This window comes from Saimiri boliviensis, chromosome 17 (genome assembly GCF_048565385.1).
Source record: "Saimiri boliviensis isolate mSaiBol1 chromosome 17, mSaiBol1.pri, whole genome shotgun sequence".
In the NCBI taxonomy this organism is placed as follows: domain Eukaryota; kingdom Metazoa; phylum Chordata; class Mammalia; order Primates; family Cebidae; genus Saimiri; species Saimiri boliviensis.
Window position 1 is genome coordinate 52,415,646 of NC_133465.1, and position 16,277 is coordinate 52,431,922.

General features: G+C 37.1%; 1 protein-coding gene and 1 non-coding gene across 11 annotated transcripts in view; one reads left to right on the forward strand and one right to left on the reverse strand.

The window, feature by feature from the left end:
- EFCAB13 (EF-hand calcium binding domain 13) overlaps positions 1-16,277 on the forward strand; it is a 277,023-nt gene that overhangs the window by 144,989 nt on the left and 115,757 nt on the right. For all 10 annotated transcript variants that reach the window (XR_012514684.1, XM_074388801.1, XM_074388793.1 and 7 more), the window contains 3 exons: positions 5,817-5,888; positions 13,572-13,715; positions 15,018-15,089. Coding sequence is in view for 9 of the 10 variants with exons in the window: in XM_074388801.1 (XP_074244902.1) it covers positions 5,817-5,888; positions 13,572-13,715; positions 15,018-15,089 (288 nt within the window). In the remaining variant the exon portion in view is untranslated. The remainder of the gene's footprint in view (positions 1-5,816; positions 5,889-13,571; positions 13,716-15,017; positions 15,090-16,277) is intronic.
- On the reverse strand, positions 13,764-13,825 carry LOC120367012 (U7 small nuclear RNA). The gene has a single exon (XR_005581514.1). It is a non-coding gene; the product is annotated as a U7 small nuclear RNA (small nuclear RNA).

Here is a 16,277-nt window from a genome sequence, read left to right on the forward strand (position 1 = left end):
GGCAAGGCATAAATATAAAATATGAATAAAAATACAACAAAAAGGTATATAAAATATAGGAGATAAAAGTTCAGTGAATTGTGCAGTGTTATGTCGAAGTTCTTGAATACTTGCCAGAGAAACAGTGATGATACGGAGTTGAATAGGAGTTTAGAGAAGAACTGTTTTATTCATTCAAAGTTTATTCAGAAGCTATTGCTTGCTAGGAATTAAATATGTAAAGATAAAAGAGAATTTCTCAAGCGCTTACAGACTACTGAGATGCGAACAATGAGGATACTAATAGCTAAGTACTGTGATAGAGGTAAACATAGAGTATTCTAGAAACATATACAGTATACCTAACCCACACAGAGTTGGATAAGGTAGTGAGAAGAGGACTCCTGGAGAAAATTCTGTTGGAGTTTTAAAATACAGTTGTACCTTGTTTTATTGCACTTTGCTTTATTGTACTTTGCAGATATTGTTTTTTCTTTTTTTAAGCAAATTGAAGGTTTACAGCAACCCTGTTTCAAGCAAGTCTATTAGCACCGTTTTCCTAACAGTATGTGATCACTTCATGTTTCTGTGTCACATATTTATAATTCTCACAATTTAAAATTATTTATATGTCTGTTATAGTGACTTGTGATCAATGATTTTTGATATTACTATTTAATTTTGGGGGAGTACCATGAACTGCACCCATATAAGATGGCAAACTTAGTTGATAAAGTGTGTGTTCTAACTGCTACACTGACCAGCTATTCCTCCATTCTCTATCCCTTTTCTTGGCCCCCCCCATTCCTTGAGACACAACAGTATTGAAATTAAGCCAATTAATAACTGTACAGTGACCTCTAAATATTCACATGAAAGGAAGAGTTGCACATTACTCACTTTAAATAAAAGCGAGCAATGATTAAGTTAGAAATTATTAAGCCTGGTGAGGAAGACATGTTAAAAGCTGAGCGAGGCTGAAAATTAGACCTCCTGTGCTGAATAGTTATCCAACTTTTGAAAACAAAGAAAAAGTTTTTGAAGTAAATTAAAAGAGCTAAAAATGACAAGAAAGATAGACAGCCTTATTGCTGATTTTGAAAAAGTTTTAGTGGTTTGGAAAGAAGATCAAACCAGCCACATTTCTTGAAACCAAAACCTTACCAAGAGCAAGGCCCTAACCCTCTGCAATTTCATGAAGGTTGAGAGGGTGAGGAAGCTGCAGACTAGAAGTATGAATCTAGCAGAGGTTGGTTCATGAGGTTTAGGGAAAGAAGCCATCTCTAAACGTAAAAGTGCAAGGTGAAGCAGCAAGTGCTGCTAAAGAAGCTGAAACAAGTTATCAAGAAGATCTAGCTGAGATAATTGATGAGGGTGGGTCCACTAAACAACAGATTTTCAATGGAGATGAGACAGCCTTCTTTTAAAAGAAGGTGCCATCTAGGACTTTCTTTTTTTTTCTTTTTCTTTTTCTCCTTTTTTTTTAAGAAGTCAATACCTGGGGTCATGGCTTCAAAGGCAGGCTGACTCTCTTGTTAGGGGCTAACGCATCTATTGACTTTAAGTTGAAGTCATTCATTAACTTCATTAACCAGTCTGAAAATCCAAGAGTTCTTAAGATACTACTAGCACAGGATAAATCTACTCGGTCTGTGCTCTATAAATGGAATTACAAAGCCTGGATGACAGCACATTGTTTGCAGCATGAGTTACTGAAAATTTTTAAGCCCACTGTTGTGACTTACTGCTCAGAAAAAGATTCCTTTCAAAATATTACTGTTCATCAACAGTGCAGTTAGTTACCCAAGAGCTCTGATGGAGATGTACAAGATGAATGTTGTTTTCATGCCTGCTAACACGACATTCTGCAGCCAGTGGACCAAGGAGTAATTTTGACTTTCAAGTCTTATTATTTAAGAAATACATTTTGTAAGGCTGTAGCTGTCACAGATTGTGATTCCTCTGATGGATCTGGGCAAAGTAAAATAAAAACTTTCTGGAAGGGACCCTTCACTCTAGAGCCATTAGGAACATTCATGATTTGTGGGAGGAGGTCAAAATGTCAACATTAACAGGAATTTGGAAGATGCTGACTCTAGCCTTCATGATAACTTTAAGAATTCATTGGAAGAAGTACCTGCGTATGTGGTATAAATAGCAAGAGAACTAGAACTAGAAGTGGATCCCAAATATGTGTCTGAATTCCTGCAATTTCTTAATAAAACTTTAATGGATAAGAAGTAAGCAAAGAAAGTAGTTTCCTGAGATGGAATCCACACAGCTGGTGAAGATGCTGGGAACACTGTTGAAATGATGACAAAGTATTTGGAAGATTACATAATCTTAATTGATAAAGCAGTGGCAATGTTTGAAAGGATTGATTCTAATTTGAAGGAAGTTCTGCTGTGGGTAAAGTGCTATCAAACAGCATTGCATGCTATAGAAAAATCTTCCATGAAGGGAACAGTCAATCGATGCAGCAAATTTCGTTGTCATATTTTAAGAAATTGTCACAGCCACAATCTTCAGCAACTACTACACTGATCTGTCAGCATTCATCAATATTAAGGCAAGACCCTCAACAGCAAAAAAATTGACTCACTGAAGACTCAGATGATTATTAGCCTGTTTCAGCAATGAAGTATTTTTAAGTTAAGCTATGTACATTGAGTGTTTTAGACACCATGCTACTGCACATTTAGTAGAATAAAGTGTACACATAATTTTTATATGCACTGCACTGGGAAACAAAAAAATTCATGACTTGTTTTATTGTACTATTTACTGCAGTAGTCTGAAACTGAAACTGCAATATCTCTGAGGTATGCCTGTATGAATAGGAATTAGTCAAGATTGTGGGTACAGGGAAGGGGACTGGAAGAGGTTATGAGAGAATACTTAGTATGTGCAAAGTGTATAAGAGGGAAGCTTATGGAGAAGTCAAGAACTCCAAGTAGTCCAGAATGTTTGCGTCAGGGCAAAGGTGTGTGTGTGTATGTGTGTGTGTGTGTGTGTGCACGTGCATGTGTGTACACACGCGCACATGCTTGAGCATGTGGGTATGTGTGTATTTTTTTCAACAAACTTCACAGTTCATTTTGATGTGAATTAAACTTTGATCATTGACTTGCAAGTGTATGGTAGTAGAGAGAGAGAGAGAGAGAGAGAGAGAGAGAGAGAGAGAAATGAGGTGTCCAGATAGTCAACAGAAGATCAATAGTTTTTCTTGATTTTTTTCTGAGCAAAATTATTTGAACTTTATCTTGAAGACTACAGACTTACTGAAGAATTCAAAATTGAAAAGTTATGTGATTAATTTTGTTCTTTATAATAGGCATTAATTTTGTTCTTTATAATAGGCATTCTGATAACAGTATTAAGAAAGGTGAGATTGGAAGCAGGGAGATATAGAAAGCATATGGTAATGCAGGTTAAAAATTAGGAGTGTTTAACTAAGGCTTGGCTTTAGTGTTGAAAAAAAAGGGACAGATATGAGGTTGAGGAAGCAGAACCTCATCATTGTTTGATAAAGTTAGGGTAGGGAGAGGGACAGGGATTGAGGATGAGTAGTACATTTCTGGCTTGGGAGACTGATTTCCAACCTGGGTGACAGAGCAAGACTCCATATCAAAAAAAACTATTTTAAATTTCATATGAAACCAAAAAAGGGCCCACATGGCCAAGACAATCCTAAGTAAAACAAAACAAAACAAACAAACAAAACAAGGCTGGAGGCATCATACTACCTGACTTCAAACTATACTACAAGGCTACAGTAATGAAAACAGCATGGTACTGGTACCAAAACAGAGATATAGACCAATGGAACAGAACAGAGGCCTCAGAAATAATGCCACACATCTACAACCATCTGATCTTTGATAAACCTGACAAAAACAAGCGGTGTGGAAAGGATTCTTTAATAAACGATGTTGGGAAAATTGGCTAGCCATATGCAGAAAGCTGAAACTGGATCCCTTCCTTACACTTTACACAAAAATTAACTCAAGATGAATTAAAGATTTTAAACATAAGCCCTAACACCATAAAAACCCTAGAAGAAAACCTAGGCAATACCATTGAGGACATAGACATGGGCAAAGACTTTATGACGGAACATCAAACATAATGGCAACAAAAGCCAAAACAGACAAATGGGATCTAATTAAACTAAAGAGTTTCTGCACAGCAAAAGAAATTATCATCAGAGTAAACAGGCAATCTACAAGAATGGGAGAAAAATTTTGCAATCTACCCATCTGACAAAAGGCTAATATCCAGAATCCACAAAGAACTTAAACAAATTTACAAGAAAAAAACAACCCCATCAAAAAGTGGGCAAAGAATATGAACAGACACTTCTCAAAAGGAGACATTTATGCAGCCAAAAAACATGAAAAAAGCTCATCATTACTAGTCATTAGAGAAATGCAAATCAAAACAACAATTAGATACCATCTCACACCAGTTAGAACTGCAATCATTAAAAAGTCAGGAGACAACAGATGCTGGAGAGGATGTGGAGAAATAAGAATGCTTTTATGCTGTTGGTGGGAGTGTAAATTAATTCAACCATGTGGAAAGCAGTGTGGTGATTCATCAAGGATCTAGAACTAGAAATACCATTTGATTCAGCAATTCCATTACTGGGTATATACCCAAAGGATTATAAATTATTCTATTATGAAGACATATGCACATATATGTCTATTGTGGCACTGTTCACAATAGCAAAAACTTGGAACTAACCCAAATGCCCATCAGTGATAGACTGGATAAACAAAATGTGGCACATATACACCATGGAATACTATGCAGCCATAAAAAAGAAGAGTTCGTGTTCTTTGCAGGGACATAGATGAAGCTGGAAACCATAATTCTCAGCAAACTAACACAAGAACAGGAAATCAAACACTGCATGTTTTCACTCATAAGTTGGTGTTGAACAATGGTAACACATGGACACAGGGAGGGCAACATCACACACTGGTGCCTGTCATGGGGTTGGGAGGGGATAGGGAAGGGATAGCATTAGGATAAATACCTAATGTAGATGACAGGGTGATGGATGCAGCAAACCACCATGGCACCTGCATAACTATGTAAAAAACCTACATATTCTGCACATGTACCCCAGAACTTAAAGTATAATAAATTTTAAAAAAGAAAAGAAGAAGAAGAAGAGGAGGAGGAGGAGGAGGAGGAGGTGGAGGAGGGGGAGGAGGAGGAGGAGGAGGAAGAAAGGAGGAGGAGAATGAAGAGAAAAGAAGAAGAAGAAGAAGAGGGAGAAGAAGGAGAAGAAGGAGAAGGAGAAGAAAGAAGAAGAAAGAAGAAAGAAGAAAAGAAATAACCAGAATGGTAGGAGGAAAACCAAGAGAAAGCTGTAGCAACAAAGCAAAGGAAAGAGTTTGAAGGGTTAAATAAGACAAAAAGTTAAAAATGCTTATAATTTGGCAATGAATAGTTAACTGGTATACTTGTGAGTACAATCTCAGTGGAGGTGGAAGCCAAATTAGCAATAGTTTGAGATGTGAGTGAGGATATGATAAATAAAAACATTTTTTCCCCAAAAATTAAGTTATGAAGGAAAGAAAAGGGATAGAGTAATAGTTAGAAAGAAGTATAGGATCAAGGGAAGGCTTTTACTTACAAGCTAGTTTTATTATGAATAGGAAGGATTTGGATAGGTAGAGAATATACAGCATTTTGGGCAAAAATGTACAGGGTAGAAAATCATTCTTTAAGGGGTAATAAGTGAACCAAGTTAGCTCACTATGTAAGTCTTTTATGTTTCTTGAATCTATTAATATATCTTTGTTCTGTTTTTCTCTTTACAGAAAAGGGAGACACTTCCCTAAAGAGTGCCCTTTTCACATTGAAAAGCAATAGGCGTTTACAAGATTTCAGAGGTGAGAATAATTAGGAAATTTTCTACACCTTGAGAATATAGAAAATGTTTACTGTAATTGTTGAAAGTAATGGGCCACTTCCATAAAAATATAACTAATATGCTATAAGGTCAGATGAATAGTACACATTTAGTATTTTAAGAGTTCACATGAAGGTGAGAGTCCTTTGTTCATTTAAGACTAGTTTTTAATATTAGTTATTCATTCATAGCTGAAGAAAACAGTGAATCTTCCGAAAAGGATGGCAAAAGTATCTGCCTTTAAAAGCGTTTTAATAAATTAAAAATTTCTGACTTGGTAATGCATTTATACAGATAATAAATTAGTAAGTGTATAAAGATCTACAGTTAAAATCTCCCTCTGATCTAGTCTCTGTCCAATTCCTACCTCTTTCTCCCAATAACTAACCGTTGTATTTAGTTTGTTATGTAGCCAGTATTTGGAGATTTTTTGGGGGATGGGTTAGGGGAATGGTCTTTCTCTGTCTTCCAGGCTGGAGTGCAGTGATGTGATCATAGCTCACTGCAGCATCAACCTCCTAGACTCAAGTGATCCGCCTGCCTCAGCCTCCTGAGTAAATGTAACCACAAGTATGCACCACTATGCCCAACTAATTGTTTTATTTTTTGTAGAGATGGGATTTTGCCATGTTGCCCAGGCTGGTCTCTTAATCCTGGGCTCAAACAATCTGCCAACCTCAGCCTCTCAAATTGCTGGGATTACTTGGCTGCATTTGGAGATTTTTATGAACACTGAAGTAAATATGAATATGCATTTTTCCTCCATATTAATTTTACACAAATACAAGCATACTGTGTCCTTGATATTTTTCATTAAACAATAACAATGTATTTTGGATATTTGTTTAATTCAGGGCACAAAGAGCTTTCTTAGATTTTTAATAGCTATATACAGAATATGTGAATGTTTCTTTTTTTTTTTTAATTAGTTTTTAGGGCTGGATAATCGTATATATATATATATATATATATATTTTAAGTATTTAGTTGTGGACCAGTTGCAGTTGTTCACACCTGTAATCTCAGCGCTTTGGGAGGCCAAGGTGGGTAGATCATTTGAGGTCAGGAGTTCAAGATCAGCTCTGGCCAACATGGTGAAACCCCGTTTTATATAAAAAATTAGCTGGGTGTGGTGGCTGGCACCTGTGGTCCCAACTACTCAGGAGGCCAAGGTAGGAGAATCTGGGAGGTGGAGGTTGCAGTAGCCAAGATTGTGCCACTGCACTCCAGCCTGGGCAACAGAGCAAGACTCTGTCTAAAAAAAAAATATATATATATATATATATATATATATATATTTGTATTTTAATTTCCATGGTACACGTGCAGGATGAGCAGGTTTGTTACATAGATGAACATGTGCCATGGTTGTTTGCTGCACCTATCAACTTATCACTTTGGTATTAAGCCCAGCATGCATTAACTGTTCTTCCTAATGCTCTCCCTCCCCCGCACTTCACCCATAGACACGCCCCAGTGTGTGTTGTTCTCCCTGTGTCCACATGTTCTCATTATTAAACTCCCACTTATAAGTAAGAATGTGTGCTGTTTGTTTTTCTGTTGTTGCATTAGTTTGCTGAGGATAATGGCTTCTGGCTCCATGTTCTTGCAAAGAATATTATCTCATTCCTTTTTGTGGCTACATAGTATTCCATTGTGTATATGTACCACGTTTTCTTTATCCAGACTGTCATTGATGGACATTTGGGTTGGTTCCATGTCTTTGCTATTGTGAATAGTGCTGCAGTGAACATATATATGCATGTATCTTTGTAATAGAATTATTTATATTCCTTTGGGTACATAATCAGTAATGGAATTGCTGAGTCAAATGGTATTTCTTGTTCTAGATCTTTGAGGAATCACCACATTATCTTCCACAATGGTTGAACTAATTTACACTCCCACCATCAGTGTAAAAGCATTCCTGTTTCTCTGCAACCTTGCCAGCATCTGTTTTTTTTTTCTTCTTCTTAATAATTGTCATTCTGACTGGTATGAAATGGTATCTCAATGTTGTTTTGATTTGAACTTGTTATTGGTCTATTCAGGGATTCAACTTCTTCCTGGTTTAGTCTTGGGAGGGTGTATGTGTCCAGGAATTTATCCATTTCTTCTAGATGTTCTAGTTTATTTGCATAGAGGTATCTATAGTATTCTCTGATGGTTTTTTGTATTTCTGTGGGATCAGTGGTATTCAGATGGTTGTTCGTATTTCTGTGGAATCAAATAGACACAATAAAAAATGATATCAGGAATTATTCCTGATATCATTTTTTATTGTGTCTATTTGATTCTACTCTCTTTTCTTCTTTGTTAGTCTACCTAGAGGTCTATCTATTTTTTATTTTTTCCAAAACACCAGCTTCTGAATTCATTGATTTTTTTTGAGGGTTTTTCATGTCTGTCTCCTTCAGTTCTACTCTGAGCTTGATTTTTTCTTGTCTTCTGCTAACTATGGGGTTTGCTCTTGGTTCTCTAGTTCCTTTAGTTGTAATGTTAGGGTGCCAATTTGAGATCTTTTTAGCCTTGATGTGGGCATTTAGTGCTATAAACTTTCCTCTTAACAGAGCTTTAGCTGCATCCCAGAGATTCTGGTACATTGTGTACATTGTTGGTACATTCTGGTACATATCTCTGGTACATTTCTTTCAAAAATCAAGAAATTCTTATTTCTTTCAAAGAATTTCTTGATTTCTGCCTTAATTTTATTATTTACCCAGGAGTCATTCAGGAGCAGGTTGTTCAATTTCCATGTAGTGGTGTGATTTTGAGTAAGTTTGTTAATCTTGAGTTCTAATTTGATTGTGCTGTGGTCTGAGAAAATGTTTATTATTATTTCAATTCTTTTACATTTGCTGAGGAATGATTTACTTCCAATTATGTGGTCAATTTTAGAGTACATGTCATGTGGTGCTAAGAAGAATGTATATTCTGTTTGTTTTGCCTGGAGAGTTCTGTAGATATTTATCAGGTCAACTTGATCCAGAGCTGAATTCAAGTCCTGAATATCATTGTTAATTTTCTCTCTTGATGATTTAATATTGACAATGGGGTATTAAAGTCTCCCACTGTTATTGTGTGGGAGTCTGTATATCTCTGTAGGTCTCTAAGAATTTATTTTATAAATCTACATGCTCCTTTATTGGGTACATATATATTTAGGATAGTTACATCTTCTTGTTGAATTGAACCCTTTACCATTATGTACCCTTCTTTGTCTTTTTTGATCTTTGTTGGTTTAAAGTCTGTTTTGTTAGAAACTAGGATTGCATCCCTTGCTTTTTTCTATTTTTCATTTGCTTGGTAAATTTTCCTTCATCCTTTTTTTTGAGTCTATTTGTGTCTTTGCATGTGAGATGGGTCTCTTGAATACAGCACACTGATGGATCTTGAGTCTTTATCCAGCTTGCCGTTCTATGTATTTTAATTGGATCATTTAGCTCATTTACATGTCAGATTAATATTGTTAAGTGTTAATTCGATCCTGTCATCATGACACTATCTTGTTATTTTGCAGACCTGTTTATGTAGTTGCTTCATAGTATCATTTGTTTGTGTACTTCAGTGTGTTTTTGTAGTAGCTCGTAATGGTTTTTTCCTTTCCATATTTAGTGTGTGCTTCAGGAGCTCTTGCAAAGCAGCCCTAGTAGTGACAGATTCTTCAGCATTTGTTTGTCTGAAAAAGATTTTATTTTTCCTTCACTTATGAAGCTTAGTTTGGCTGGATATGAAATTCTGAATTGAAAATTATTTTCTTTAAGAATGTCAAATATTGGCCCCCACTCTCTTCTGGCTTGTAGGGTTTCTGCAGAGAGATCAGCTATTAGTCTGATGGGCTTCCCTTTGTGAGTAACCCACATTTTTTTCTGGCTGCCTTTAACATTTTTTTCCTCATTTCAACTTTGGAGAATCTGATGATTATATATATGCCTTGGGGTTAATCTTCTCATGAAGTATCTTACTGGAGTTCTCTGTATTTCTTAAACTTGAATGTTGGCCTATCTTGCTATGTTGGGGAAATTCTCTTGGATGATATTCTAAAGTGTGTTTTCCAACTTGGTTCTGTTCTCCCTGGCTCTTTAAGGTACTTCAGTCAGTTGTAGGTTCAGTCCTTTAACATCATCCCATAGTTCTCCGAGGTTTTGTTCATTCCTTTTCATTTTGTTTTCTCTAATCTTGTCTGCATGCCCTGTTTTAGCAAAATAGTCTTCAAGCTCTGATATCTTTTCTTCCACTTGTTCTGTTTGGCTATTAATACTTGTATTTGCATTGTGAAATTCTTGTGTTGTGTTTTCAGCTCCATCAGGTCATTTATGTTTCTCTCTCAACTAGTTATTCTGGTTAACAGCTCCTGTAATGTTTTTATCATGGTTCTTAACTTCTTTGCAATGAGTTAGAACATACTCCTTTATCTCAGCAAACTTTGTTTTTACCCATCTTCTGAAGCCTACTTCTGTCAATTCATCCATCTTAGCCTCAGCCCAGTTCTGTGCCCTCGTTTGAGATCTGTTGTGGTCATTTGGAAGAGAAGAGGCACTCTGGCTTTTTGAGTTTTCAGCCTTTTTGCAATGATTCTTTCTTATCCTCATAGGTTTATCTACCTTTGATCTTTGAGGCTGCTGACCTTGGATGGGGTTTTTGTGGGGTCTTTTTCATTGATGTTGTTGTTGTTATTGTTGCTTTCGGTCTGTTTTTCTTTTAGCAGTCAGGCCCCTCTTCCACGGGGCTGCTGTGGTTTGCTGGGCATCCACTCCAGACCTTATTTGCCTGGGTACTTCCTGGCCCTGGAGGTATCACCAGTGGAGGCTGCTGAACAGTGATGATGGCAGCTGCTCCTTCCTCTGGTAGCTCTGTCCCAGAGAGGCACCAAACTAATGCCAGCTGGAACTCTCCTCTATGAGGTATCTGGAGACTCTTGTTAGGAGGTCTCACCCAGTCAGGAAGAGTGGGTTCAGGTGTCTGCTTAAATAAGCAGTCTGGCTGCCCATTGGTGGAGTGGGTGTGCTGCACTGCAGGGGATCTCCCTTGTTCAGGCTGCCCTGACTGTCCAGAGCCTGTAGGCAGAAAAGACTAAAGACCACTGGTGTACAATACTGTAGGTGTCCCTCCTCCTAGGGCCTCCTCCAAGGGATGTATCAGAATTCTGTCCATAAACTCCTGGCTGGGGATGCTGAAATTCCTGCAGGGAGGCCCCCCACTGGTGAAGAGGAGTGGCTTGGGGTCCTTCTTAAAGAATTAGTCTGACCATGAACTGATCCAGCCACTGTGCTGCACTGTGGGGAATTGCACCCATCCAAATCGCCCAGTCTTGCTGGCACCGGTGGCAGGTGAGAATGGCCAACTGGAGCTGAAGTGGTGGTGGCTGCTCCTCCTCCACCACAGAACTTGGTGCTCTTAGGTGGTCTCCAGCCTGTTGCATTGGCTGGCAGGGATTCCAAGCCAGTGGGCTTTAGCTTGTGGGATTCCATGGGAGTGGAGCCCACTGAGTGAGGCCACTTGGATGACAGATCTACTGCCTCACCAGAGTTCCCAGAGCTGGAGTATGCAAAAACTCTTGTCAGTGCTTGCTGCCTGAGCAGCTGCTGTGAGTCTGCACAGCTCTGTGCTTGGGACTCAAGTCCCATGTGGCTTGGGCTCACGAGAGGAACTCCTGACTTGCAGGTTGCAAGGATCTGTAGGAAGAGCATGGTTTTCAGGGAGGAGTAGCACATTCCCTCACTGCCTTTCTCAGCTGGGAGAGAGAACTCTGTTTTCCCCTATGAAACTCCCAGGTGGGCCCTCGCTCCACCCTGCTTTTCCTTGCTCCCCATGGGTTGCACCAACCACCTAGTCAGTACCAATAAGAGAACCTTGGTACCTCAAATGAAGATGCAGAATTCACTCTCCATTTTCATCCTTCTTGGTGGGAGACACAGAGCAGAGCTATTTCAATTCAGCCATCTTGGCAGCTGCTCCCTGAATTTTTCATATGGAGATATATATATGTTAACTTACTGGGATCAGTGATTCATCTAACTTGGTGTTGTCTTCTTGATTATGTCACCAAGATACATTTCATGGCATCATGTGATGGCTCTACTCTGTGAAATATCTCCCTAACTTTTGAGTATAATTTTGAAAATCTCAAATTCTCTTAATAAGTTAATAGCCTAATGATTTATGGACTTAACAAAACTCTTCTCCTACTCTTATTTTAGTCTAAAAAAGGATTTCAGGGCAAAAATGTCTGTAGTTTTACGTTATAATCTCCTAAAGATGTGTTTTATTTTGTTTGGTTTCAAATAATATCACATTATTTTCTTAGCAAATAATAATACATTTGTATAGTATTTGATGTTTTACCAAACACTTTCATATAATTTATTTCACATAGTTTATTCTTCATGACTATTCTGTTAAGTAGGTTTCTTATAATCAAGAATGAGAAAAGTGAAGCTTAAGGAGACTGTACCTTACCCAGGATCCCAAAGAAAATATTAGACTCCAAGTTCAGGGATTTTCTTTTTAATGTATTAAAGTTTGCTAGTTTAGTTGAAGAATTGATCTTATACTGTAATCACAAGTTAATATGATTAGTATACATATATTTAATACAAATATGCATGGTATAGAAATAGACCACAAGGATATTAAACTACAGCTGGAAAAATAAGCCATTTACATAAAAATATAACTAATATACCAAAAGATCAAATGATTGGTTACACATTATTTTAGGAGTTCAGGTGAAAGTGAAAGTCTTAGGAAAAATTGGAGGAACGCTTTGAAGGAACATGCAGAAGAAAGAGTAACATTCAGGTAGGTAGAGGGAACAGTTAGAAACATGAACTAAAATTTGGTTGAGTTCAGTGATAGAAACATTTGAAAGTCATTGTCATAGAGCTGATAGCTGAAAAAGATTTGAATAGATGGAGAAATATTTTATTGATGGATTTCATATATTTTACTAAGGTCACTTTTCAAAATTAATTTATAAATATAATTTGATTCCTAAAGGAGTGTTTTTAGGGGGGAGATATTGGAGGAAAGAATTGGCGTTATCATTTAGAAGTCTCTTTCAAAAGAATAAGAAAGAAAGAAAGAATAAGTTGAAGTTAGAAAGGATATGGTAAAGTGGCCATTTTCTTTTATTATTTGGCAATACATCTCAAAGGCCTTGAAAATGTGCACCCCATTTAACTTCAGAAATTTATGTTAAGAAAAAAAACGTTAGTGAACAGGTGCATGTTTAAGAAAATTTATCATCAGGATTCCATTTATGATAACAATTAAATTTTGGTTTAGAAAGATAGGATATATTCATGCAGTGGAATATTATACAATCATTTAAAATGATGCTGATAGAATAGTATGTTGAAAGGGAAAATGGTCATGATACCTTGCCAAGTGAAACAAAGCTTGCCATTAAAGAGTATTAATTAAATATCATTAAAATATAAAAATGCTGTAAGGGCACATACCAAAAGTATTATCAAGGATTATTTTTTGATGATGAAGTTTTGAATGATTCCTCCCCTGAGTATTTAAGGATGATTGCATTGTGATATATCATCTTTAAATTAAAGATGTCAGGTATCTATGCTGATTTTTGAGCTGTAGTTTTATTATTTAGAATGTGACTGTAGCTAAACTGAAAATATTTTCTATTTTCTCTTGATAGAGGTTAACAAACTTGCAAAGGCCTTAGACAAAGTCACCAATGAAAAACTTGATGCTGATGATGTTAATTCTGTACTGAAAGGCCTGGGAATTTATTTTCCAGAGGAAGAATTACAGGAGGTGCTTGGATCCGTTTGTGTGGATAGTATGTATTTCCTCTTCTGAGTCATTTATTTATTTTTTAAAAAATTTTAAGTGCTTTCTGGCAAAACTCAGAAAGCCTGCTAGACAAATTCTAAAAGAACTGTAACACTTCTGAGTCATTTATTAAATGCAGAAAGCTTCTGTTTACTTCCACTCATAATCCAAAGAGCTTAAGTGATTAGGAATCAAATGTAATGAGTACAACACTAGATTTTTGCTTTTAGGGCTGAATGAGAATTTGTTCTAGATTATCTTCTGATTCCTAGGAAAATATAATATTCCTCTTTTTTTTTTTTTTTTTTTTTTTTTTTTGAGATGGAGTTTCGCTCTTGTTACCCAGCAGGCTGGAGTGCAATGGTGCGATCTTGGCTCACCGCAACCTCCGCCTCCTGGGTTTAGGCAATTCTCCTGCCTCAGCCTCCTGAGTAGCTGGGATTACAGGCACGCACCACCATGCCCAGCTAATTTTTTGTATTTTTAGTAGAGACAGGGTTTCACCATGTTGACCAGGATGGTCTTGATCTCTTGACCTCGTGATCCACCCGCCTCAGCCTCCCAAAGTGCTAGGATTGCAGGCTTGAGCCACCGCGTCCAGCAATATTCCTCTCTTTATCCTATTTGTTTGCCTCCTGAGATTTGAATCACAGGCTCTTATTGGTCAGAAGCTGTGAAGCTGTTTCAAGCCCATTAAACAAAGACCTAATCCTTAGTGTGCTAATGCACACAATCAGTTGAGTTTCCCTAGAATTCTCAAAGGGTTATGCTGGGGTTTTTAGAATCCTGCCAATGGAATATTTAGTCTACATGCAGAGCCTTGAGATGTTCTTTTTCTTTCTAAGTCCCAAGCATATGCCTGGTAGAAAGCCAAATATTGCACACTTCCTTTACTAATATATCTTTGCTTATAAGCATAGTCTTCTTTAGATATTATGGTTGATTTTGCTTTATAAGACATTTTCTGGCAGATAAACTGTCTTCCATGAAATATAGGCAGTTACAGGACTTGTAATACTGACAAGTTAAGATAATATAATATGAGAGAGGAAACATACCAAAACAGTTGTCCCAGCTGGTTAAGGCATGTGTAAAATCCATGAAATGTGCATTGACATTACAACAAAAATGACCACAAGAGTCATCATAATCATATTCCTTTTCATAGTTATTCTGAGATATGTATAGCAGAATCAGAGTTAGAAAAACATTTTAGTCTTAAAGATTAAGTAAGCATGTTTATCTTCTAATGCTATTGCTTTGTATCTTTTGATCAAATGTTATTCATTCCTTTATGCTCCATTTTCAGAAGAGGAGAAAGTGAACTTAAAAGATTGCCTGAATCAGTTGATGCAAATGCTGTATTTTACTGAAGGTTCAAGTGAGTGAGAATTATATATATATATATATATATTTTTTTAATTGCATTTTAGGTTGTGGGGTACATGTAAAGAACATGCAGGATTGTTGCATAGGTACATACATGGCAATGTGGTTTGCTGCCTCCATCTCCATCACCTATCTCTGGCATTTCTCTCCATGTTATCCCTCCCCAACTCCCTACCCCCTACTGTTCCTCCCCTAGTCACCGCTCTGCAGACCTCAGTGTGTGATGCTCCCCTCCCTGTGTCCATGTGTTCTCATTCTTCAGCACCCGCCTATGAGTGAGAACATGTGGTGTTTGATTTTCGGTTCTTGTGTCAGTTTGCTGAGAATGATGGTTTCCAGGTTCATCCATGTCCCTACAAAGGACACAGACTCATTGTTTTTTATGACTGAATAGTATTCCATTGGTGTATATGTGCCACATTTTCCTTGTCCAGTCTATCATCCATGGGCATTTGGGTTGGTTCCAAGTCTTGCTATTGTAAACAGTGCTGCAATGAACATACGTGTGCATATGTCCTTATAATAGAACAATTTATAATCCTTTGGATACATACCCAGTAATAGAATTGCTGGGTCAAATGGAATTTCTATTTCTAGGTCCTTGAGGAATCGCCACACTGTCTTCCACAATGGTTGAACTAATTTACACTCCCACCAGCAGTGTAAAAGTGTTCCTATTTCTCCACATACTCTCCAGCATCTGTTGTCTCCAGATTTTTTAATCATCGCCATTCGAACTGGCGTGAGATGGTATCTCAATGTAGTTTTGATTCGCATTTCTCTAATGACCAGTGATGATGGGCATTTTTTCATATGTTTGTTGTCCTCATATATGTCTTTTTTTGAAAAGTGTCCATATCCTTCACCCACTTTTGAATGGGCTTGTTTTTTTTCTTGTAAATCTGTTTTAGTTCTTTGTAGATTTTGGATATAAGTCCTTTGTCAGATGGGTAGATTACAAAAATTTTTTCCCATTCTGTTGGTTGCTAGTTCACTATAATCATTGTTTCTTTTGCTGTGCAGAAGCTCTGGAGTTTAATTAGATCTATTTTGGCTTTTGTTGCCAATGCTTTTGCTTTTTTAATCATGAAGTCCTTGCCTATGCCTATGTCCTAAATGGTTTTGCCTAGGTTTTCTTCTAAGGTTTTTATGGTGTTAGGTCTTATGTTTAAGTCTTTAA